A 26,877-nucleotide genomic window follows, 5' to 3' on the forward strand; every position below is an offset into this window, starting at 1 on the left:
GATCGGTGCGCAGCGATGGCGGGGCAGCCCCGGCAGCGCCCGGCCTGGGCGCCGCTGCTCCTGCGGCTGCTGCTGGCGGGGATCGCTGCCTGCGACGCCAGCCCCGCGGACGACGGCGCGGGCCCCGGGGGCCGGGGACCCCGGGGACGCGCGCGAGGGGACGCGGGCGCCGACGAGGCAGTGCCGCGCCACGACTCCTCCTACGGCACCTTCGCGGGGGAGTTTTACGACCTGCGCTACCTGTCGGAGGAGGGTGAGGCTACCGGAGGGTGAGGGGCGACCTGGGGGACCGAGGAGTACAGGAGTGAGGTCCGCAAAGATGTCAGTGGAGGCAGATGTGCACAGCTGAGGCTAGGCTGGGGAGCCCGGTGCTCAGACCCCGCCTGCAAGAGGGAAGTCTAGAGGAGCTGTCAAAGCCTGCTCCCGGTTTTACACGTGGGGAGACTAGGGCCGGGAGACTCTGACTCAAGTCCTGCGAAGCTGTGGACAGGAGGTACTAAGCCTATGCTCTCCCAGTTCTCAGCGTCTGGCCTCCTCCATCCTCCCTGCCATGGAGGAGGCGCCATCTGGCCTGGGGTATCGGAGCCCAGCGCAGCAGGCAAGAAGCAGAAAACCCAACTTAAAGAGCCCGGTTGCCCAGTTACCTCCCAGGCGATCGGTCTGTATTGACCTAAATTTGCAGGTACTGGCGCCCCGTCTTTCTGTTGGTCTCTTTGCCCAGGCACCAAAGCTGGGTCACAGCTCTCTTTCCAGTCCAACCCACATCTGCTCCCACCACACTTGTAGTCTCCTGGTGTGAGACACCATTGTTGGGACCATCTGGGCCCAGAGACTGGAGTTTCTTAGCCAGCTTCCCTGAAGAGCTGTTTCAAAGAGTACAAAAGGCAAATCTATTCTGATAAAAGGATTGGAAACTGGTCTCTTCCGCAGCTTTGGGGAGAGTTATTTTCCTTTACTTCTGCTAAGAGGAGTCAAGAATCAAGCTGGGGGTTGAAACGAGGATATCTGTTCGTGGGTGTATCTCTTAATTAGGATGAGGTTCAGCTATATGCAGCATGCAAATGTTAATATCTTCGATAAAATAGAATTCTCTCAGTCATATAAGGAAATCTAGAAACCCACAATCCAGAACTGACATGAAAAGTCTCTGGTCTTCCGGGACTCTGGGGCTGGATTTTCTACTCGGGAGTAATTCTTAGCTTGTGACTTAATGATCCCAAGTAGATACTCGAACACTACTCATTACCTTCACATTCCAGATGGTGAGAAAGACAACATGGGTTGAAAATGCTGACTCCCTACTTACTAAGGACACTGTTCAGAGAGAAGTTCCCTCTGCCAATCTTAGTTCCTTAGTCATGTGGCCACACATAGCTGTAAAGGAGTCTGGGAAGGGTAACCTTTTTAGCTAAAAAAGACATACTATATCCACTTCAAAAATATAATTATTATACTAAGGAAGGTGGAGAGAATGGATTGGGGGGAAATATTTATTAGATAGAGACTGTTGAAACCCCTCCCTCCCCCACACACATTTAGTGGCCTAGAGTCTGGCTGTTCAGGGGTTGGTGAGGCAGCTCTATTCCAAGTTGTCACTCGGGGACCTATGTTCCTTCCGTCTTGTTGCTCTACTGTCCTTTAAGACCTTGTCCTCATCTATGAAACAGAAGATTGGTAGCTTTTTGTGTGTGTTGTTCAAGAATGAGGGAAGAGTGTTGGAGAGGTGGTTCGGTGGGTAAAGCGCTTACGGCACAAATGTGTGGGGCCTGAGTTCAGAGCATCAGGACCCATGTGACACTAGGTGCAGTAGCTCATCGGTCCGTCCTCCCAGCGCTCCTATGGAGAGATGGGAAATGGAGTCAACCAAATCCTTGGAAGCTAGTGGGTGAACTGATAGGCAAGAGCAAACAAGAGACCCAGTCTCAAGGTGGAAGTAGAGGACTGGCACCTGAGGTTGTCTCCTGACCTCCGCCTGCACAGTGTGGCATATGCCCATCCATACATATACACATGCACACATGCATGCACACACAAATAAAGTTGAAGTAAAGAAAAAGAAAAGTTTAGGATAAGTAATTATCTTTTTTGGCTGCTTATGTAAATAGCTGCTTCTCATAGTCTTTGGCAATTACAAGCATAATTAAATAGTGACCTAGCTGCAAGGGAGGCCAGGCAGCCCTGGACCTGGGAAGAAGGGGCAAATGGTGGAGAAACAACAAGCAAAACAGAATCTGTCACTCTGGGAAAGGATAAATATTCCTAAGCATATTTTCCTGAAAACATGTAGTGTATATTTATTCTGTACATAACCAGCCTATACCTCTAAATGACTTAAAGGTGGGATGTGAGCACCTATCGTCTCATTTAACTAATGAAGAACAAGCCAGCTTCTCCGTGTCCATTTGCATACATGGAGAGAATGAACTGCCAGTTGTATAACCTGGTTTCATGAAGGCCAACGTCAGGTGGACAGTAGCTACCAAGGAAAACTTTACAGTCACTCTGAGAAGTAGGTTTCCAGGCCAGAATACACATGTTGCCAACAACAGGAGAATATAAACCATTGGGTTACGGATAACTACTCTCTTCTGGGGCTCCTTTGAGAGAGAAGAGCAACAAGAACAGAGTGTTGCTTCAGTGTTAGACCTTCAGTGCAGCCCTGTGTTCCCCCCTGCTGTCAGCTGGCCAGGACCAAGGACCCTGCGTCTGAGGATGGAAGGAGCTGCCTTCCCTTTGACCAATAAGGAAAAGAGCCACTCATGGCCGCATATCTTTAAAGCATAATGATGTTATCATTGGCAAAACATGTGAATGAGCAGCTCACCACTGAGTTCGAGACCAGATTTTCCTGTTGTGGGAAGAGCTGGGTTGGAGGCCTGTGTCCTTCTCGGGTCAGTCAGGTGCCGTGTGTAAATATGTAGCTTCTCTCTCTGTGAGTCTGGAAGTTCTTTAAAGCCACCAATAGATGTCTAATTCTCCTCTGTGTCCTCGGTGAATGAACTCTGCCAAGAACAATTGTTGGAGCTCCCTTTCAACTGCTTATTTATTTATTTGTGTGTGTGTGTGTGTGTGTGTGTGTTTTCATATTCATATTCATGTGTGCAGAGACCCTAGAACAACCGTGTGTGTTGTTCAGGACAACCTTGGGTGTTGTTCCTCAGACATCATCCTCCTTTTTATTTTTTTATTATCTATTTTTGTTTTTGAGACAGGGTCTTTCACTGGCCTGGAGCTCATCCATCCCTGAAGCTCAGGGATCTGCCTGCCCCTGCCTCCTCAGCACGGGGTTATAGACATGTATTGCCAGCAAGCCCTGATTTTTCATGTGAGTTCTGGGGGATCCAACTCAAGTCCTCAGGCTTGTGTGGCAAGCACTTCACCGATGGCCTTATCTCCCCAGCCCTCACTATCTTTTATAAGTTCCCACTGTGTGTCAAACAGTTTTCTAAGATACTTTTACCTACATTCATTTTCACCCGTGCAGCGCTCCTGTGAGTTAGATGCTACCATTTCCCACATTTGAAGAGTTAAGGGAAATGACTCTTTTTTTTTTGGCTAAACTCACACAGCTAGAAAGGAGCAGGGAACTGTTGGCTCTGTGGGTGGACTCTCTGGCGTAGGTGGTGCAAGGTGTCCAGCCTGCCTGAGTCAAGGTCTGTGTTTGCAAGCGCTAGGAACGGACTTGGACAGGAAGGAATGAAGGTTTCTGTGAAGACGCTTGAGATGAGGATTTCAAAGTTAGTTAGAAGCTGCAGGTTCTGAAGGGACAACGTGCTACTGTGAAATCTCCTTTTGCCCTGGTGTAGGACTTGACAATCTGCTCTTCTCTCTCTCAACATCTCTCCATTATATGACTGATCAGTAGAAGGGACAGTTCAGGTCAGAAAGAGGCTGATGCTGTGGTTCTCAGAGGTGAAGCTGAATGGGATGAGCAGCCAATCTGTGGTTTAAACTTCATGGAATCAAGGGCTAAATGAATACCTGAAGTGCTCTGATCCAACCAGTTAATTAGAAGCAGTTAATAAATAGCAAAGCAAAAGCTGTTAACCACTCAGGAGAGTGCTGCAAAATGGGCTCACGGGCGTGCAGAAGAAGGACCCACAGACCACAGATTAGATGAGAATGGAAGCCACAGAACCTCAAACAACAACCGGAGTAGCCTGAGGAGGAGCCCTGTGATAGGGAGCTTGCTCAGCATGGGTGTGACTGAGGGTTCAGCCTCCAACACGGCAAAAACAAACAAACAAACAAACAAACAAATAAAAATGAGAAAACCGACTCCATATAGGAATGTCTTGATAGATAGAAATGATAAAATAGAAGTTAAGAGAAGAAAAAACTTACTGTAATTAGTCTCCAAAACAAAGTTACTAGAAAGATTGAGTCCATGTGAGAAAGAAGGAGGAGAATTTTTGCAATTTTTTAAAAACTCCAATATAATGTTATTCATTTAGGTTTTGTGTATATATATATATATATATATATATATATATATATATATATATTCATGTATGGATTTATGTATGTGTATATTCATGACCAGAGGTCAGCTTTGGGTGTTGTTCCTCAGGTGGCATCCACCTTATATTTTAATTTTGCTTTGTGTGTGGGTGTCTGGGGGTGGTTTATATATGCAGAGGCCACAAGCAGACAGTAGGTGTTAGTCCTTATCATTCTCTGCCTTGTTCCCTTAAGGAATAGTCTCTAACTGGATGGAGAGCTAGGCTGGTAGCCAGTAAATCCAGTGAGCCTCCTGTACCCTGCCCCAAGCTGCGTTGCTGGTTCACAAGCATGACTTTTTACATGGGTGCTGGGGATTTGAACTCAGGTCCTCATACATGCAAAGCGATTGCGTTTACTTGCTGAGCCATCTTTCCAGCCCCACCATGTTTTTTTTTTTCCCATGGGGATGTGGGACCATCCAATTAGGCTAGTCTGGGTAGCCAGCAAGCTACAGGATCTACCTGTCCGCATCTTCCTGATGCTGGGATTGCAAGCATACACCACCACACCTAGCTTTATAACATGGATGCTGGGGATCAAACTCAGGTCCTCACGCCTGTGTGGCAAGCACTTTACTGAGACCTTTCCCCAGTGCATGATTTAGGTTTTTGTTTTGGAGAAAAATTGCATCGAAAGTGGGAGAAAGGAAATAAGGCAAGCAAGCAAACCGATGTAAGTGAGGAAGTGGACATAGCTAATTAAAAGAGACAAGTGAGCCATATCTGGGTGGTTCAATTTATATATCTCAAGATTGAGGAAGACAGATCAGTATACACAGGGAGATAGAATGCAGGGAAGGTGAAGAGGTACATTGTAGCATGAATTCTAGTTGGTGTTAATAATATAAACCCAGAGCCAGGTATTGAGGTAAATGCTGAATGATCAGAGAAGCAGAGCAGCCAGCCACTAGTGAGTTCTTACCTCTACCAAATCCTCAGCCTGAAAGGGACTGAGTTCCTGTCTCCTCCCCCCTTGTATTCCTTCCTCTGTCCAGCCATATCATTTCATATATATATGAAAATAGCAAGCAGAGAAGTTAATGTTGTGCATTGTTAATGAGGATGTAAAATGTTCCAGCTCTTTGGAAAATGACTTGGCAGCTCCTCAGAAAGTAAAATGTAGAGTTACCATATAATGTAGCAATTGTGTTCTAAGAGAGTTGAAAACACATCCACACAAAACCTTCTACACAGCTGCATGGTTCATAATAGTCCCAAAGTGGGAACAACCCCAAGGCCTACCAGCTGATGAACAGATAAACAATATGGTCTGGCCATACAATGGGGATGGTATTCTGTCATCAAAAGGAATAAAGCTTTAATGCATGCTGCATGGTAGATGACCCTTGAAAACATTATGCTAAATGAAAGAAACCAGACACCAAAGGCCACCTGATCCCCTTGACAGGAAATATACAGACCAGGCAAATCCACAGGAGCAGAACCTAAAGGATGCTATGGGCTAAAGGAAGTGACACACACATGCACAACACACACCACATAAGAAAAAAAGAAGAAAGAAAAAAGAAATCAAGTCAACTGAAAACAAATCTTTCCACTAAGAAGCTCCGGGCTCAGTGAGAGGCAGTGCTCACTCTAAAAATATACACGCATTTAAAATGTGTGGGGCTGGAGAGGCGGCTGAGCAATTAAGAGCGTTGGCTGCTCTTTCAGCGAGCCTGTGTTCAATTCTCAGCACCCACGGGGTGGCTCACAACTCACTGTAACTCCAGACCCAGGGGCTCAAACACCCTGGTCTGGCTTCCACGGGCTCAGCATGCACATGATATACAGACATGCATGGGGACAGAACACCTTTACTTCATATTTACAGAAGGTTAATTCTTAAAATGGATCATGATAGTGTTTGACTGTGTGCATGACTGGGGTGTGTTTGCGAATATGAGCGCCATGGTGCGTGTGTGGAGGTCAGGAGACAATCTGTGGAGTCAATTTCCTCTCCCCACCTTGACATGGGTTACAAGGATCAAACTCAGGTTGTACAAAAAAGCACCTTTACGCACTGAACCATCTCACCAGTGCCCTGAGCATAATTCAGGGGACAGGAAAAGAGGAAATAATCCCTGCTCATTTGCTGTGACAGTGTAACTTTATTAGTGTGCCAGACAGACAAGAGAGAAAGAGGTATTACAGCTGAATTTCGATCATGTACGTAAATATATATTGACTGTACCAATATATTGGAAGAAATAAAAAATGTTGTTTTAGGCAAAGATGAATTTTAAGGAAATTGAGGTAATAACAAAATCTGACAGAATATAATTGAAGGTGGAATGTGAAGGACAAATATTGTCATACACTGATAAAAGAAACAAATCAGGAACCCAACAAGTAAGTTTCTGGGGCTGAGGATGTGGCTCAGTAGAGTGCTTACTCAGTGTGAATGATGCTCTGGGTTCATTACTCAGTACTTCAAAAATAACTATTGATACATACATATGTGTACTACATATATATATATAATGTATACACATATATCTATAATAAACACATGCATGGTGCTTCCAAATACATGAAACAGTAATCTATTCTATGTTAATTATCTATTATACATGTATTAATAATAGATATTAATAAATTAAATATGTAGATAAATGTCAAAACAAAATCTTTTAAAACCAGCACACTACCCTTAACATTAAAAATCAAATTTTAACAATAAAAGATAAATATTGTTTGACTTATATAAATAGTATTAGACAAATGAGTATATAAACAAATACAGAACCATACTCTTTTTGAACACCCAGCAAGATCCTCTAAAATTTGTTATGAATTAGATTATAGCAAGTTGTTGAATTACAAAGGATCTCTATCATATGCATAGATGTCTTCTGACTATGGTGAGATGAAATTTGAAGTTAGCAAAGGCATAGAAAGGGGTTACTGGGAGTGTCAATCAGTGGCAGAGTGTTCACCTGCCACTCAAAGCTCTTCATTTGATCCCCAGCCCTTATAAAAGAAAGAAAAAGAAAGAAAGAAAAAGATCATGGTGATAATACCAATTAAAAAGAATATTGACCAAAGAGCTAAAGAAGAAACCATAAGCCTTCAATTGAACCATCAAAACATTGTATGTCAAAATATTGGCATTAGGGCTGGTGAGATGTCACACCAGGTAAAGGCACTTGCCACTGAGTTGACAGCCCAAGAACTGACTCCCAGAAGTTGTCCTCTGACCTCTATAGGAGCACGGTGGCATGTGTTTGTTCATGCACCTATTTAAGGCATGCTATGACATAGTTGTAAAGTATGTCCACAGGGCTTATGCAGCTCTACCACAGTCATATTTGGGACACTTTGATCACCCTGAAAAGAAGTCATGTTTTCCCAGAGCCAACACCATGCAGATGTTTCATGTTTCCCTTGTCTCAGCTCTTGGCAACCGTGAAGCCTTCTGTCTCAATATTTGTCTGTTGTGGACATTTCATGTACAGAGGATGGTACATCACATGGCCTTTATCATTTTGTTGCTTATTTGGACTTTTTAGGGTGAGCTAGAGAATGCAAAAGAAAACAAGATAACAGTTCAAAGTCCACAGAGCTCTGCAAGGTCTGATTTTATCTATAGAGAGAAACAATTTGAACTGTTAAGGGATATAAAGAATGTGAATAAACAGATAAACCATGATTTTGGAAAGAATAACCTGATATTATGAGTATTCCAGTTCTCCATCCACTCACAATTCATCTCAAATGCAAGACAATTCCAGACAGAAGTCTGGTACAATTCTGAAAGGAACTTCACACATGACTTCTATACTTTGTATGGAAGAATCCAGTCCCACGAACTGGTGGGATAGTTTTTCCTTGCTAGGTAATCAAGATACATTACAAAGTGAAATAATTAAAACAACATGGTCCTATCTTACAACAATCAAAAAACAAAACAGAAAATCTAGAATAGGCCCAGTTTCATGAAAGAACTGATGGCTTGGAAAGGAGTTACCATAAATTACTAGAGACAGCATGAGTTGTTTCACAAATTATGTTGAGAAAAAAATGGGATCAACTTCAGTAGAGCTGGACATGATAGCACACGCCTTTGATCTCAGCACTCTGAAGGTAGAAGCAGGTGGATCTCTCTGAGTTGGTTTCAAGCTAGATGGGTCTGCATGGGGAGTTTCAGGTCAGCTAGGGACACATAGTGAGACTCTGTCTTAGAAAATAAAGCAAAAAGAAACCCAAACAAATCAATATGAGTAGAAAAATAGAATTGATTTCTTGCCTCACATTAGATAATGAGTAAATTCCCAGTGGGTCAAAGCTCTCACTGTGCTATTGATAGAGAACTACAGCATTAGTAAGTGAAAATGAGAGAAATGTCTCATGCTGATGTGATAGAAAATGATCCCTTAAGACCCTGAAAAGCACAAGCCTTTAATCTCAACAGGTCGAGGCAGGTGGATCTCTGTGAGTTCAAGGCCAGCCTGGTCTACAGAGTGAGTTCCATGACAGCCAGGGCTACACAGGGAAACCCTGTCTCAAGAAACAAAAACAAAAACAAAACAAAGATTGGGGGTGGGGTGGAGAGAGAAAAAAGCAAAAACCAAAAAGAAGAGAAATACTTAGTTTAACCTCATCAAAATTAAATATTGGGTCTAAAAAAAGAGCATCATAGAAAACAAACACATAGAAAAACAAAATTGGTGGAAGGGTGGTAGGAAAAAATAGCAACATAGGGAACCAATAATTTTATGAAATGTATACAACCTTCTATAAAAAAATTTGGTTTCCAAATGATAAAGGAAGCAAAGGTTACAGAAATAGACATCACAGAGGCAGGAACCCAAGTGCTTAATACAGATATGAAGAGACATTTGTGTCTATCAGTGCTTAGGGAAATCCAAATGAAAATAATAATGATATCATGTCGAGCTGGGTTGTGGAGAAACTGGGGCAGTCAATCATGTGGTGCCCAGGGGACTGCAAACTGTCATTGTTCAGAATAGTAATCTGCTCAAACTTTGCATAGTTAGAGAGGCAGTCTGGCCATGCTTCTCCTGGGTTACACAATAAAAATGTCCTAGATAAAAACCCTCAGGAAACATGGGTAAAGACGTTTATGTTTTCACAGTTGGAGAAAGCAAGCATGTAGAGGTGTGTCATTTACTTTTCTGTGACCATTATATCTACCAGAAACAGCTTAAGGGTGGGAAGATGTATTAACCCTATGGTTTCAACCTGTCATGAGGGAGTAGACACGGTAGGCCAGCTCAACTCAGGGCATCAGAAGTGAGTGGCAGAGACTGTTCATATCACGGTGAACCCAGAAAGAGAGGAGGGAGGATTCTTCAAAGGCCTGTTCCTGGTGACCTCCTTCTGCCAGCTAGGCCTCGCTTCCTTAAAGGTTCCACAGCCTCCAAAAGCAGTACCACCAGCAGGGACCAAGTGTTCAACAATAACAGCTAAAAGAGGCTGTGGGGACATCAAATTCAAGGCACATCAGGAGACAGTTTACATGTCTCAGTCTGAGAGGGTTTTATTTAAGCAAATGTATTTATATGCATCTTATCTCTTAGCACAAACTCATGTTCTCTAAGGGGCTCCTGTTGAGTAAAGACACACCTACTACAATAAGTCAATATTCTAGAGCAGTGGTTCTCAGCCTTCCTAATGCTGGGACACCTTAGTGCAGTTCCTCATATTGTGGTGACCCCAACCATAACATTATTTTCATTGCTACTCCATAACTGTAATTTTGCTACTGTTATGAATCATAATGTAAAGATCAGTGTTTTCTGATGGTCTTAGGCGACCTCTGTGAAAGGATCATTTGACCCCCAAAGGGGCTGTGACCTGCAGGTTGAGAACTGCTGCTCTAGGGTGTCTTTTCCAGGAATCAGGGACAAAGCCCAAATGGTCTGTTTTTTTAGGACAGCTTACATAGTAATAAATAAATAAATACATACATACATACATACATACATACATAAATAAATAAATAAATAAGTAGTGCCTACAGTCTAGTGGTGTAACTCAGTGGTAAAATGTATGCCAAAACCATTAATTCAAGCCACAAAACTGGGGGGGGGGTGTTAACTGGATGTGTAAGCACAGCTCACAGAACACAAGTTATTATTTGGTTTTATTTTAGAACATACAAAATGATAGAAAAATCAATGTTAGTGAGGCGTTTGCCAACCTAATGAACTTGCTCAGAACATTTGTATAGGCTCTGTTCTAAAACTTGCTTTTATTTGCTGTCTAGAAATCCATTTTTCTTTTAAAAAAAAAAATGCTGCCCAATGCTTATTAGTTCTCCGTTAAGTTTATAACATTTTAGTAGCCATAATGACCCAGGGATGATAATGACAGCTGGTGTTTATTGAACTGGAAATCTATCTTAAGCCAATATTTCTCCTGATGCTGAGAATGACTAAGGACTCTGTGATTGAAAAGTGGAAGAGGGAGTCTGGGGGTGATGATGCTCAGTGATAGTGTTTCCCAGCTTTTGTGAAGTCCGGAGTTTAATTCTATACACGCACACACGTTTGTGCATATATACACATGCGTGTACATACATACACATGCACAGAGAGATATCGAAGGAAGAAGATTCAGAACTTGAGTCAGAAGTAACATTGAAGAGATTGTCACCTCTAGAATCATTTCTTTTCTTTTCTTTTTTTTTTGGTTTTTCGAGACAGGGTAGCCTTTCTCTTTGCGCCTTTCCTGGATCTCACTCTGTAGCCCTGGCTGGCCTCGAACTCACAGAGATCTGCCTGGCTCTGCCTCCCGAGTGCTGGGATTAAAGGCGTGCACCACCACCACCGCCCGGCTACCTCTAGAATCTTAATGACATAAGGAAATAGTCATTGCATTCCTGGATGAATATTCTGGGGAAAAAATAGCCTTGGAACTTCCGTGACAAGTAATAGTAAGGGCACAAGTGAAGACACTTACTATAATCTGTAGCGCTGATAAGCTGCTCAATAAATACAGAGAAAAACAAGCCTGTCCAAGGCAGGATGTTGTCAATAGTAGTGAAAATAGTGTAGGTTTTAGCACATAATCGGATAAAACTAGAACCAAACGTTTGACCCAGTTACTTAGGTGATAAAAGAGGGCTGTTGTTTGATCCAGTTCTCAAACTCTGTGGTAGTAGAGACGGACAGATTTGTGCCAGGAGAGTATAGCCTGGAGACATTTGTGAAAAGTATAACGCTAATATAACTAAATAAATCTTCCCTGAACAAAAGCACTACAAATAGAAAAGACATGGTTTACATGACTTAGGCGTATCTGTGGAAGCTTGCACTTCGTCACTGATTGTCATTTACTCACTATCCAGTGGCAAACATCATGCAGGGCAGAGAACACAGGATGAGGCATGTATGGCTCCTACATACATGGAGTAATCAGCCTAGGTGAAAATGGTTTCCCCTGTAAGCTGGAGGTCTCCATGGCATTCCTCTCTAGGGTTCCCTAAATGCATTGTGGTATAAGTAATCTCAGATGTACAATGCTAGAAGCTTTGGAAGGACTTAGCATATGGGTAAGTGCAGTGAAATGGGAACTTCCATTCTATATGTGAATAGAATCACCCTAGTGCCAAGTTAAAAGCTGGGCCCTTGTCAACTTTCTTTCTCCCAGAGCGTGTGCACTGTGTTAAAGTTGAGATTTTCTAACTCCTAGGGGGACAGTGATGAGCCAGTGGTTATGTAGAATGAGGTCCCACTCAAGGTCCCTGGTTGCTTGTTTGAAAATGAAATAACACACTCATTCCCAGATCCCACCTAAGGTGTGGACTGCCTCAGGAAGGGGATCTTCTGACCTCATCAGAGACCTTTGTTAAGTCCCTAAACGTTGCTAATGATGATGATAGAAAAGAGTCGATGCATTTTGGGGAAAGCTCACTGTGAAAACTGTTACTGGATTTTTATGACCTCTATTTATTTTCACTGCCCAGGCTACCCTTTCCCCACTGCTCCTCCTGTGGACCCATTTGCCAAAATCAAAGTGGAAGACTGTGGAAGAACTAAAGGATGCTTTAGGTAGGTATAGCTTTGAGTCGCATAATTAAGGCTCAGAAATGTACTGATTTCTCATGGTGGTATTTAAACCTACATGCATTGCTATGTGGGCGACTGGGTCTGTCCCCCATTGGAACCTCCACAAAGTTATGGAGAACTCAGACAAAAAACCCAGTGTTCAGGGGGTTGGTTTGTTTGTTGATACAGGGTCTTGCTGGCCTTGAATTCTGGATCATCTTCCCCCAATTCCTCCATAATGCTGGCATTCCAAGTGTGCACCACCATGCTTGGCTAGTGTTCGGTTTGGGCATTTCCTTCTTATCGCTGTGATAAAGACATAACCAAAAGGGTTTATATCACAGTCCACCATTGAGAGAAGCCAGGGCAGGAACTCAAGCAAGGCAGGAACCTGGAGGCAGGAACTGAAGCAGAGGCCATGGAGGAATGCTGTTCCTTTTTCTTGCTCTCATGGCTTGCTGGGCCTGCTTTCTTATACCGCCCAGGACACCTGCCCAGGGCTGGTACCACTCAAAGTGAGCTGCACCCTCCCACATCAGTCCTTAACCAAGAAAATGCCCTACTTACTAGCCTAGGCAATTGGATGGAGACATTGTCTCAGTTGAGGTTTCTCTTCCCAGATCACTCCAGTTTGTGTCAAAGTGACAAAATATAACCAAGACAAGCAGGTTCTCCTATAGCCCTAACTGGCCTTAAATTTATTATGCAAACAAGGTTAACTTTGAATTTCTGACTCTCCTGCATTCACATCCCAAGCTCTTGGATCACAGATGTATAACCTAGTTTCTGTGGTGTTGAGGACTGAACCCGGGGCTTTGTGCATACTGGGTAAGCATGCTACCAACTGACCTACAGTCCCAGCCCCAACAATTCCCTTTCAAATAAATAGTCATGACTTGTGGATTCTGCCTAATGCTAACATTGGTTATTGTAGCTTTTAGTCTGAGTAAGTCTCTATATGATTATTGGTAGCATTCCATCTCAAGACGTGATGGGTTCCAGACTAACATGATGGCAGATGTTTGTAATCTCCCACTCAGATGGCTGCGGCAAGAGCCTCACAAGTTCCAGGCCAACCTGGAGTACTTAGTGAAAAAAACCTGTGTCCAAGAAAAGACAGATGGAGGGAGAGTCAGAGACAGAGTGAAGGAGAAAATGAGAAGGAATGAATGCGAATTGGCTTGGTAGAAAGCGCTAGTGTAGAAACTTCCCACATAGAGGTTTTGATGAACCCGGCACTAAAGGTGCTGATTCTGGTGATTGTTCAGGGCTCAAAGTTTAAGGAGCCAAGCATCAACTACAGGAGCCTCAAGCCTGATTGGCTTACAAGTCTTTTTCAAAGACTTTGTCTAAATTCCAATACTGTTATCATTGAGCAAAATGGTCAGCACTGTTTAATTCTGGTGGCGATGAGATATATTGAGAAAAGACAGGATTTTGATAGTCTGCTGGCCTCGAGTGGCTTACCTTTCACACTTCTCTGCTCTTTTTACCCTCCCCCATCCCTTCATTTGTTCCATCCCAGTCCAGGTTGCCTTCGCCATAGAGCTCTTCCCTGCTAGCCGGGGTATCCCTGCTAATACATTAGCATGACCTTGTCTCCTTCCTCATCACACTTCAGCACCCTGGGGCTCGTTCTTACACACACCTGCCGTCTATGCTTTTATCCTCTCACCCACTGATAGAGTTTCCTTCTGGTCCCTTTCTTGTTCTTCCCCTTCCTCTTCCTCCCCTTCCTTTCCCACTCTCTCTCTCATGCCTAGGGTTGTGTGCATCACAAACACATGCTTTACCAGGGAGATACACCCCACTGCAACACTGTGCACCATCCCGACACTGGTGGAATAACGTGTTCCTTCGATAGGGGTTTCTGATTACTAAAGGATCCAATAAGTCATTTGTAAGGATTTTTTGTTACATTTTTCTTTATTTTGTGTGCATGCCTGTATGTGTATGCATAAGCACATATAAGTGTACACACTTATGCCATGCACTCGTGTGGAGGTCGAAAGACAACTTGCTGGAGTCTTTTCTCTTTTAGCATGTGAGTTCCAGGGGGCAAACTCAGGTCACCATGCTTGGTGGCAGGTGTTCTTATCTACTGAGCTATCTCACTTGTTCCTCTGTAAGAGATTTGAAATTTCTGTTTTTTTCTTGGAGGTGCTCTTTAAAAAGATGAAGGTGTGCATAATCTTCCTATCTAGACAAAGACCTTATACTGTTATGTTTTTATGTCTGCCTTTGTGATTGTATTAACACCAAGTAAATTTTATAAATAAATCACATACTTGTGTTCAGCGGATACTGGATGAGATTTTCACATGGTGCATTTGTACAAGTGTGACTTTTGCAGAAGACCAAGAGATTAAATTTCAGGAGTTGGGCCATCAGTCTGTGTCAATCATAAGGATACACTCAACTCAAAAGACCCTATTGGTATAATCAGACACACCACTGCACCACTGCGGAAAAATGCTTCCAGGAAAGTTGCACCATTTATCATCACACAAATGCTGTGACTTTCAGGATTTCTGTTTTTATTTCTAAACCTATGATATTTTAAGTATAAAAACTTATAAGGAAAAATAGTTGGTGTACATTTTAATTAAGAAAAACTTGGCAAATTTCTAATTGAAGAAGAGACCCGGTTGAAGGCCTGTGGCAGGCACTGACTTCGTTATCAATCTTGTTGAGGCCCTTCCCTTCTCTGGACTCCAGTTTACATGTAAAGTGGGGCAGTTCCTATCCATGGTCCCTCCCGAGGAACCCGTGTTTCTCAGGTCCTGGGAAGCAACAATCGAATGTAGTTAAAAGCATTGCTCAGAGCCTTGGGTTGCACAGTAGGTGTTCTCTTTTCTTATTTGAACTACATAGAAGCAGTAATGGCTCTTTTGGCCTATCCTCCAGATACGGCAAGCCAGGCTGTAATGCGGAGACCTGTGACTACTTCCTTAGCTACCGGATGATAGGGGCTGATGTGGAGTTTGAGCTGAGTGCAGACACGGACGGTTGGGTCGCAGTTGGATTCTCTTCAGACAAGAAGATGGTAAGACACAAATCATGATAGAAGCTGCTTTTTCTCTTTGCTTTGTGGTTCGTCTTTAGATTTTGGAAGAAATGAATTAATCAAAGAATTAGAAGCATTGTGTTAGCCACAGCTCTCTAATTGCACGCTTAAAAAAAATCCAAGGCTGGAAAGATGATTCAGTAGCTAAGAGCACACACTGCTCTTGCAGAGGACGGGGGTTCAGTTCCCAGCACCCACATCAAACAGCTCACAACCGCTTGTAATTCCAGTTCCAGGGGATCGGATACCTTCTGGCCTCTGTGGGCACCTGCACACAATGCACATAGTGCATATGCCATATAAACTTATGCAGGCACACACATATAAATGTACACGTAAATAAAAGTTAAGTAAATATTTTTTTTTTAATTCAAGCAAGCTTTAGCGGAAAGATTTGTTATTAGAATACAGAGTGTTTGGTGCTACATGTAGTGATCAGCTCTGTCCACATTATTTTGCACACTACATATCCTGTGCCAACTGTTATATATCTCCTGCTCACATGTGTGTGGATTGGCTGGGGTTCAGCTTGTTTCCTGTGGGCTCAGCTGGGCTTGGCTGTAGTCCATGGGTTGAGTTTGATTTCCTGTGTGTGCTTTAGTCTGGAAGGGGCAGCTACCACGGCCTGTTCTCTTCATAGCAGAGGCAGCAGTGAAGGACCATTGTAAGAGAGTCGGCATGCTCTTCCTTTATACTCACAGACTCAATACAGAACACTTCTGTGACCAGATATTTCTCTCTCCTCTGCCCTATCACACACACACACACACACACACACACACACACACACACACACACACACACGCATGCACCCATGCACGCACGCACGCACGCACGCACCAGGCAAGTCTCCAATGGACACAAGCCAGGTGTCCTTGTCCTCTACCTCAATTGGTTCTGACACAATTTATGTGGAGACAATGGCAAATGTCACAAAGTAAGGGTTTAGTTCAAGACTGCTCCATTGTAGATGCCAATTTGTGATCTGACGAACTGACTGTACATCCGAGTCCCTGTGACTTTCTCTCAAGTTTCATTAATTTGCCAGATCTCAGGGAAACACTTCCCTTGCGTTCGCCCACTGCGTTCATCAGCCTTACATTACTATTAACTCATTTTCAAAAGGCTTTAAGGGCAGAGGATGTAGCTCAGCATTGGAGAACTTGCTTAGCTTAGCATGCACATGGCCCTGGATTCCATCATCCAACACTGTCACCAAGTAAATAAATAAGCAAAACAAACAAACAAAAGCAAAACCAGAGCCGGGCGGTGGTGGCGCACGCCTTTAATCCCAGCACTTGGGAGGCAGAGGCAGGCAGATCTCTGTGAGTTCGAGGCCGGCCTGGTCTCCAAAGTGAGTTCCAGGAAAGGTGCAAAGCTACACAGAGAAACCCTGTCTCGAAAAACAAAAACAAAACAAAAAAACCAGGAAAACAGACAGATATTCAACAGCAAGGTTTTTTTCTGGCTCTGATTTCTGAAGTTTCCATCCATGGTTGCATGGCCCCATTGCTTTGGATCTGTACTAAGATAGTAGATTGTGATAGGAAGTCTTTGGGAGAGGAAACCGTCTAACCTTGTGTGTGTGAGGGAACCAGAATCTTAATATCTGCACCAGAAGCACACCACCAACTGTCTAACTTCCTTCCATTAGGCCCCATCCCTCACATTTCCCACTCTCCTCCAATAGTGCCTTTGGGAGACATTTGAGATCCAAATTCCAGCGACTGTTTATAGTAAGGGGTGTTCAAACAAAGTAAATGAACAGCCAAATGCAAGAGATATGTGGAGAGGGTGTGGGGAAGTGAGGGAGGAGTTTCCATGCCTACTTAAGGTGCATCACCTGCCAAGCTCCTCCCGGTAATTAGCAGTCAGGAAGATCATACACTCTCTCTGTGTGTCTCTCTGTGTCTCTCTATCTCTGTGTGCGTCTCTGTCTCTGTCTCTCTGTATGTAGTTGTACATGTACGGGTGAGTGTGAGCATGCATGTGTGTTCACTTGAGTGTGGCGGTCAAGGACAGCCTTGGGTGTCTTTGCTCAGACACCTTCCACCTTTTATCTGAGCTGGTCTCTCACTGGCCTGGAGCTTCAGCAAGTAGACTAGGCCGGCTGGCCAGTGAGCTTCAAGGATCCACCTGTCTCTGTGTCTGTCTCATCACTGCTGGGATTGCAGACATGCTCAGCCACACCTGGCTTTTTACATGGGTTACAGGAATCCAAACTCAGGTTGTCATAATCGCAAGGCAAGCAGTTGACCAACTGTGTCATGTCCCCGACCCTTCTTTCGGATCTTTAAAAAAATTGTGTGTGTGTGTGTGTGTGTGTGTGTGTGTGTGTGTGTGTGTGTGTGAGAGAGAGAGAGAGAGAGAGAGAGAGAGAGAGAGAGAGAGTTGTTCAGTGTGGGAACCAAATGCAGGCCCTCTACAACAGCAGCAAGTCCTCTAAACCTCTGAGCCATCTCTCCAGCACCCTCTTTGGAGGGTTTATAAAGACTTCATTATGTCGATATATTGTTTAATCATTGCTCATGAGTGATAATTCAACCTAGATACTGGAGGGGTGGGGGTGGAGGGTGAGTGAAGCTGAAATTCTCAATCCTCTAATGACATTTGGTCCTTCTTCAGGAGACCAACTCCAGTCTGAAGCTATCTAGGGTCCCCTAGCCACTAGTTAGAAGCATACAAAAACCAGTCTTCATACTATTAGACTTCTATGAGTTTCAGGAACTGGGGCAGAGACCAAATGTGATTTCTTATTATACCACGGTACTGTAGCCAGAGGTATAGTCCAAACCTCTGTTCAGGTCACATCTACCAACATCCTGTTGCCCCAAATACGTCACACAGCCAATCCCAGAATGAAGTGGCTAGGAAGCGCACCCTCCCTACTGGGAGGCCCTGCGATGGTGTGTGTATCTGACTAGACTACCAGCACCACTACTGTTACTGGGGAGTGATGGATCAAATCCAACGAGCTTCATCTTCCACGGTATCCATTGGCCAGAAAATAGCTGTACCTCAGAAGGAACAGTGGCAAGAAGAGGGACAGGCACCAGTAGGCCAGGCTGGGGCCATATTGTCACCTCCGTCCCTCTTGTCACCTCTGCTGTATTCTATGTGGGGCCTTCCCCAAGCTGCTAGCCTTTCTGAAGCCAGGGCCTTTGCATGTGCTGCCTTGATTCTTTAGAGCAGTGGTTCTCAACCTTCCTGATGCTGTGACCCTTCAATACAGTTCCTCATGCTGTGGGGACCCCCAACCATAAAAATTATTTCATCGCTTCTTCATAACTCAAATTTTGCTGCTGCTGTGAATCGTAATGTCAATATCTGATATGTGATCCCTGTGGGGGTCACGACCTGTTGGTTGACAACCACTCCTCTAAGTCTCAAACCACTCCTCTTCATCTGGCTGACTTTGAGCCATGAGCAGGGAGTGAGAAAGGGAAGAGAAGAGGGAGGGAGACCCAGACCAAGGCACCTGCAGTGGCCAGAGTAAGGAGGGCTCATTCTGTGGTGTTTTGAAAGCATCACTTGGGGATGGAGAGACTGCTCAGTAATTCAGACTGCTTGCTGCTCTTCCAAAGGACCTGAATTTGGTTCCCAGCACCCATGACAGGTAGCTGATGACCTCCCTTAACTCTAGCTCCAAGGGATCTGATGCCCCTTCTGGCCTCCATGGGTATCTGCATGCATGTGGCATAACACACACACACACACACACACACACACACACACACGCGCGCGCACACACACACACACACCATGATAATAGACTAACTCCCTGAAACTAAGCCAAGGTACCAGCATCCCTGACATAAAAGCTGCCTACACTTTACAGGATGGAGGACTAGTTTTCCATGGATGCCTGGGAAGCAGAGCCTAAAGTCCCTACCTGTTACCACCTCAGGATGTAGAGTGATGGCACAGGAGCCCCTGGGGTTTCTCTTACTCTCCCTGTCATGGATTCACTTTGGTTTTTCTCTTCATGTGGTGTGGAGGAGCTGTGGGGACAGAAGGAGCAGTTCCTGAGATCAGCCTGTCATTCTTCTGGTGGCCAGGGTGTGGGGCTGTGCTGAGGGATGTTGCAGGCCGATCTCAGGCCCTGGCCTGTGAATCAACCCAATAAAGGAAGAAACAGGAAAAGGAAGAAGAAAAAGAACCTGAGTTCAAGACCATAGTGAGACTGCATAGTGAGACCCTGTCTGAAAAGAAGGAAGGGAGGGAGGGGGAAAATGGGTTGTTTTAGGGCTCAGAGAACAGAGGCAGACTAGGGAGCCTTTGAAATGTAATATCTATAAAGTACAGGCCCCTCCTTTCCTCTCTCCTCTCTCCACTGAAGCAGGAACTAAATTAAAAAGCAAAAACTCAGCGATGTATACTAAGAGCAATGTGGATTCCCTTTTAATAACCTTGAATTTTTATGGAATGGTTTTCAAATTAGATTTAATAGATTTTAACAGCAACTTTGGGTTCCTATCTAAACGACATGCCTCACAGGCTCCAGACGCTGCCTCCTCCATCATCCATAGCCTCCACGAAACAGTACAATCAACCAATCTTTAATGTTTTTAACTTGTTCTAAAAAAACCACACACACACAAAATGAAACCTCCAGATAAGCTACAGAGATAGTTCCTCAAACTCTGCTCCCTTACCCCATCTCTCTGTCTCCATATCTGGTGCCAGATACACCAACTGATAGCCTTTTTTATTATGGTATCACTTTTGACCATTTTCCTGTGTATAATTCAGCGGCATCCATCACAATCGCTGCTGTGAAAGTCACCACCGTTTCCTAGTTCCAGAACATTTTCTCAAATAACATTTTCGCTTCTGAGCCTTTTCAATCAATGAATGGATTAGCTAATGACTTTGGAAAGTTTTTCATAACTGAAGTTCTGTTTTGTTTTGTTAGAGTGAGCTTCAAGATGGCTTTGCCTGGCTCTCTCTCTGCTCATCAGGCTACTTTAACGTGGTTTTGTGCAGGAATGCGTCCTCCACCTCATCCCAGCAGGAAGGCCCCGGATGTCAGTCATAGTGAGGCTGACTTTGCTCACTTGCTTAAGACGTTTTTAAGAAGGATTTAAAAAAATTTTCGGTGTATTTATTTGTTTGTGAGGGAGGTGTGCATGCCGTGGTGCACGTGTGGAGGTCAGAGGACAACTTGCAGGAGTTGGTTCTCTCCTTCTACCCGGTGGGTCCCAGAGATCGAACTCAGGTCGTCCCTCTCGGTGGCAAGCACCTTGCCCTTGCTGGCTGAGCCATCTCACTGGCCCGGTTTAAGGGTTTTAATGGTATTTAAAATCATCTTTGTGATATTTCTAATTACAGAGGCTATGGGATATATATTTCTGAGTGAAAAGTTTTTACCTCCTTTCTTCTCAACCTTTTTCTCTGCTAGGGGTGGTGATGACGTCATGGCCTGCGTCCATGACGACAACGGCAGGGTCCGCATACAGCACTTCTACAATGTGGGACAGTGGGCAAAGGAGGTTCAGAGAAACCCTGCCAGAGATGAAGAAGGAGTCTTTGAGAACAATCGTGTCACCTGCAGGTTTAAGCGCCCTGTGAACGTGCCCAGAGATGAAACGATTGTGGATCTGCACTTGAGTTGGTATTACCTGTTTGCTTGGGGTCCGGCCATTCAGGGTAAGCCTGCATTTCAGCCTCTGCATTGAACACCGGTCACCATCGCGCTCACTGTTAAGTGGAGTCACACTGTGTACTCTACAAGGGAAAGGAAATACGAGTCCTTCCTTCAGAAGGTCCTAAGGAACTTACAGGGCAGAGGGACACCTGGCACAGTGCACACACGCACAGCTAGAGCGTGTGAGAACACAGGATGAGGGTGCACTTCATGAAGCCACCGCGTCAGCTCTGCTGTGGAGTGCGGATGTCCTTATTCGCTCCTCACCTCTTCCTACAGAGGTCTAGACATCGCCACCCTCGTGTTTACAGAGAATAAGGGAACTTCCTTCATGGCAGACAATTAATTAATGGTAGAAATAAAACTCAATTCTGGGTCTTTCAGACTCCAAAGTCAGCAAACTCTTTTACCCATCATCCTTTTAAATAAGAACATCCTGAAGAGGAAAGGGTGGTCTGCAGAGATTTCTCTAGAGCTTGACAGCAAACATGAATTCTTACTTTATGACTATTCCCATGGTCACAAATCAATCAAAACACCCATTAATTAGCCCATTAATCCTCAAATATTAAGGTGCATAATAATCCCCAGCTATATTGGTATGTTAGAGGTGGGGGCTGAGAGTCGTGTTTCTAACAAGTTCCCAGATGATGCTGGAATGGGGATGATGTGAAATGTGGCAAAGCTCTCCAGTAGTTTCCTATCAAAGACCCAAGGGCATTCTAGGAGACCTTTTAGAGGCTGCTTAATTCAAGTCACAGTGTGAGCCTTCCCATGTGGTCAGTAGACCCTAGGGCGGCCTGACCAGGAGTGGAGGGAAGTTTGGTTTGCAGTCCTGTACTGAAAAACTCATTCTCTCACTCTGACTACTAGGACTTTTTACCTTTCCTCCTTGCTTTTCCTTTTTCTTTGAGCCAGGTGTCTACTGTGTTGCTCAGGCTAGAGCAAGCCTCCTACTTCAGCCTCCTGAGTGCGCTAGGGTTACTGATGTGTACCACTGTACCCAACTCGACATCTGTTTTTACTGTGTGTTCAGTAGCTTTTTGTTGCTTCAGTTGACCTTCTCCCACAGTCGCCCCCCCCCACCAGATTTTTTTCCACCGATTTAAAGAGTACACCATCCCCCCTTCTCCTTCTCTTCTCCTTCTTACCCATTGCCTATTGAGAAAAGAGTTGGCTGCCTCCAGACTCGGGGTATTTTTCCATTAGCTGGTTTCCCAGAGTAACCTCACTGGATCTGCAATGATACCTTCAAGTCCTTTTAGTATCTTGGGAAATAAATGATAATTTAGCCTGGAGAGATGAATTCATTTCAAACGATAAGATTGGTGTGTGAAAATGTGAGTTTTTAGTACTGGTTCTGCCCCCTTGGTAGCTATGTGGCCTGTTACCTAACATCCGAACTTCATTTCCTTATATCTAAAGTGGGGGGCAATAACAATACCTACTTTATAAGGTTATTGACTAGTCGGTGAAAATAATTATGTAGAATTGCTTTAGCAAATTGAAAAATGCTGTACATTAGTCCCATTTTCATCTGTTGGAGATGTTTACCTGGGATTTCTAGTGTCTACCTGAAACTCCATATTTGCCCCTATACATAATGTATAAACTAGAATTCAATATGAGATTTACAGTGATGCTAATAATATTACAGTGATAATAATATACTAATAAAGCAGTCATAACAGTACATAGTTATATTAAAGTCATATAAAATACAATCGTAAGCTCTTTTTTCAAAATATCTTGCTACCCCCATACTAGATTTGTGGTCATTGAAAGCAGAAAGAGGAACCTTGGATAATGGCGATTCTCATCTGTTCAGAAGGGTTGTCCTTCTTAGAGTCTAAAGTCCCAGATGTGGAGGGATCCATACTCATCTGGCTTTGCCTGATAAGCTCCTCCAGGTTCCTCTTCTCATTGTTCCCAGGCCAAACAGACTGATCCCCACCCCACGTGCTGGCCCTTTCCCGAGAGTTCTTCTAACATCTGTCGGTCCTATTACTGTCTCTTAGCATAAACTTTGGGCTAAGGTTTGAAGGACTAGAGAGTCCATTTCCCTCAAGAAAGCTGCGGACTGGAGGGTGTGTGGCATAACCCTAGAGGCCAGGCAAGGACCAGTGAGTAAGGTGCTGTTAGGTAAGGCAGAGTAAGCGCGGACCCTATGGAGAGGGGGGCCTCCCTGCCAGCTGGGAGACTTTGTGTAGCAGATGCTCGCTGTGTCTGGCAAAGCTTCCTGAGAGAAAGTCTGTAAAAATAAACAAACAAACAAACAAACAAACAAACAAAAAAACACCTCATTGCAAACCAGGCCTGGTGGTACAGGCCTATAATTTTCAGCTACTCTGGAGGCTGAAGAAGAAAGATCACAAATTCAAGGCTTGTTTGGGCTACAGGGTGAGTTCAAGGCAGGCCTGGCAAGTTTATTGAGACCCTATCTCAAAGTAAAAAATAAACATCAAAGAAAGTTGGCAAGCTGGGGCCTATAGCTCAGTGGTAGATATTTGCCTAGCATGTGTGGTGAACCTGCGTTCAATCTCTAGTACTGTACAACAAAAACACTCCAAAAACCCCTAACTTAGCTCCAGTTGTACGAAAGCCTTTACATTGAACTGTCATGCCTCAGTTTCCCTAACCCAGCTTTAATACGTTCCCCCCACCCCCCCGCCAGAAGTCAGACATGCCTAATCAACTTTACTTCATTAAGCATTAATTTTTTTTTTTAAGAAAAGAAAAACTTGCTAGGCATGGTGTTGCTCATCTTTAATCCCAGCACTCAGGAGGCAGAGGGCAGGCGGGATCTCTGTGAGTTTGAGGCCAGGCCTGGTCTACAGAGCGAGATCCAGGACAGCTAGGGCTACACAGAAAAGCCCTGTCTTGAAAACAAAAAAGGAAAACTCTCAGTTCAAACAGTTCTCTTGCCGTAGTAGTTCTCTTGCTGGAAGCCACAACTACAGATGTGCATCATAGCTTATAACTTGAAAAAAGTGGCTTATTAACATTTATTTTATCGACCTTGTCATCAGCCCTTAGGCATCCCACACAAGGACTTCCTTCCTTTTTCTGGTGGCCAGGTAGAGAAAAGCTCCATCCAAGGACTTGGTACCTTAGTCATTGTCCTGTCCAAACTGTTCTTCCCTACTCTTTAGAAAATCAGACATCCTGCATGCCAATCCCTTTTGGCTAGGGAAGCCTCTCCTCTCCTCCTCTCCCTCTCCCTCTCCCTCTCCCTCCCTCTCTCACTCTCCCTCTCCCTCTCCCTCTCCCTCTCCCACTCCCTCTCCTCTCCCTCTCCCTCTCCCTCTCCCCTCTCCCTCTCCCTCTCCCTCCCCCTCCCTCTCCCCTCCCCCTCCCCTCCCCCTCCCCTCCTCTCCTTTCCCATTTCCCCCCTTCTTTTTTCTTTCTTCTCTCCACTCCTGTGGTACATTCATGTGAGTGTACAGATGTGTGATTAGAGGTCAGAGTAAGATATTGAAAGATTTTAAATGTCTTCCTTTATTACTCTCTGCCCCCACCCCCACCCCACCCCCCCTTTTTTTTTTCCTGAGGACAGGGTCTCTCTGCATTGTCCTGGCTATCCCAGAACTCTTTATGATGCACCTACCTCTCAAATTCTGGGATTAAAGTGCCCGGCTCACCTTATTTCTTGAGATAGAGTCCCTCACTGAACTGGAAACTGGCCTTTTTGGGCTATGCTAGGCCTGCTGTCCGCTCTACCTGTCTTTGATGTCTCTCTGCTCAGGTTATAGACATGTACCTTTGCTCCCCAATGCTCAGGTTATGCACACACACAGCCATGCCTGGCTCTTTACATGGGTGTTGGAGACTCAGACTTAGGGCCTCATGTCCTCAGGCTTGCAGAATAGGGACTCTTACCTACTGAGCCATCTCTCCAGCCAAAGGCTGGCTAGCCCTTATTAGCCCACAGTCAATGAAAGAGGACTTCCATTTGTGTGGGAGACTTTGGTCTGGACTAGAATTACAGCTCCATAGCTATAAGATTTGGGGCTGTGGAGGTAGCTCAGTGATAGAGCATTTGGGTTCACCCATCCCCCAAAGATCTGAGGAGGCAAAATTAGTAAAATTTGCTGTCTCGATTAGAAATATACTTTTTTGGTTTTTTCCCCCACTGAGGCTGGAGAGAATTACTCAGAGGCTAAGATCACACCCCTGCTCTTGTAGAGGACACGAGTTCAGTTTCCAGTACTCACACTCAAGTGACTTCATCTCCAGGAGACCTGTACCCTGTTTTTGCCCTCTGTACGTGCACACAATTAAAAATTAAAATAAATCTTTTTAAAAAAATTTAAAAGTCTTACACTATTCCATAGTGAGGAGTTTAAATTTATTAGAGGCAAATAGAAATCCACACACTTTCTGCAAGGATAAATACTAAAACTGGCGGGCCACAGAACAGAGATACCAGTAAGTTGTTCTGATTTGGATCTAGTATGAGTAAAACTGCCTTTGGGAGTGAAGATAAGTGATCCCTGTGTTCTCTGTCACATGTGCAGTTGACTGCGGGTGGCGCTCCCTGATTGCACATCTTAAGCACTCACGTGATTGTGTTTGGCGGTGAGAACCCGTCTGTAGTGTTTCTGTCTTTAACTCTGTACGGCTTTATGATCGGCCCTCCTCTCCTTCTGTGTTAAAGGCTCCATCACCCGACACGACATAGACTCCCCACCGGCTTCAGAGCGCGTTGTCAGTATTTACAAGTACGAAGACATTTTCATGCCGTCGGCTGCCTACCAGACCTTCTCCTCGCCATTTTGCTTGCTTCTCATTGTTGCCCTGACCTTCTACCTGCTGATGGGAACCCCGTAGCCAACAGCTGCAAGGCCAGCGGGACTACATGGAGTGCAAAGCCTTCAGTATATATTTTTCAATAATCGCCTGTATCATTTTAGCTTCTGTTATTTAAAAAAAAGCGGATAAGTCGGTATTTCAAACTATTTTGTGTGGGGGGAAAAAAAAAAGAACAAGCTTTTCTCCTAGTCAAACAGGATTGTCAAGGGCAACCCTGCTTTCGGGAAGTACTTAGAACGTTTGGCAAACACTTCAAATATGTTTTCTATTTGAACTTTCCAATATCTGTGCATTGGCTTAGTAAAACTGAGAGTCATAATACCGATTGGGATTTAAACCCAGACAAAGGCTGCCTTTTGTTGGACTACATCTCTCATAACCTGGGCTAACATGATCAGATAACACATAGCAAGGTAAGAGAAAGAGCTGGACATGGAAAGCATATCTCAGAGCAGTCTTTATTTTGAGCAGTACTGCACAAGAGCGTTTACTTTGCATGTTGCCGTGGAGAACTTTACAGGATGTCACATGTGCATCATCAGCTCTTGAGAACATTTCTGTGGAGCATAATGCTTTTAGATAGTCACACAGTTGATAGGGAAATATGGGAGAAATTATCGTGATAAGCAAATGGTTTGTATCTATCTAAAGAATCTTCTCAATTATCCAGTAGTTATGAGAAAACAGTTTTTTTTTTTTTTTTTTTTTTTTTTTTTTTTTTTTGGTTTTTCCGAGACAGGGGTTTCTCTGTGTAGCTTTGCGCCTTTCCTGGAACTCACTTGGTAGCCCAGGCTGGCCTCGAACTCACAGAGATCCACCTGGCTCTGCCTCCCG

At 44.3% G+C, this 26,877-nt stretch overlaps 1 protein-coding gene across 1 annotated transcript; it reads left to right on the forward strand.

Moving 5' to 3' along the window:
* Nucleotides 1–26,158, forward strand: Frrs1l (ferric chelate reductase 1 like). Its single transcript, XM_052717812.1, has 5 exons — nt 1–253; nt 12,436–12,520; nt 15,425–15,562; nt 20,986–21,233; nt 25,889–26,158. The coding sequence occupies exons 1-5, from the start codon at nt 16–18 to the stop codon at nt 26,059–26,061; spliced, it is 882 nt and encodes a 293-aa protein (XP_052573772.1). The 5' UTR covers nt 1–15; the 3' UTR covers nt 26,062–26,158.
* The last annotated feature ends 719 nt before the right edge of the window (nt 26,159–26,877 follow it).

This window comes from Peromyscus californicus, unplaced genomic scaffold (assembly GCF_007827085.1).
Source record: "Peromyscus californicus insignis strain IS unplaced genomic scaffold, ASM782708v3 Scaffold_5__1_contigs__length_169319896, whole genome shotgun sequence".
In the NCBI taxonomy this organism is placed as follows: domain Eukaryota; kingdom Metazoa; phylum Chordata; class Mammalia; order Rodentia; family Cricetidae; genus Peromyscus; species Peromyscus californicus.

Bases quoted from the DNA above. Each gene is read 5' to 3' on its own strand.
- Frrs1l (XM_052717812.1), top strand. From the start codon at position 16: ATGGCGGGGCAGCCCCGGCAGCGCCCGGCCTGGGCGCCGCTGCTCCTG. The intron at 12,521-15,424 runs GTAGGTATAGCT...CCTATCCTCCAG, and splicing joins AGAACTAAAGGATGCTTTAG to ATACGGCAAGCCAGGCTGTA. The intron at 21,234-25,888 runs GTAAGCCTGCAT...TCTGTGTTAAAG, and splicing joins TTGGGGTCCGGCCATTCAGG to GCTCCATCACCCGACACGAC.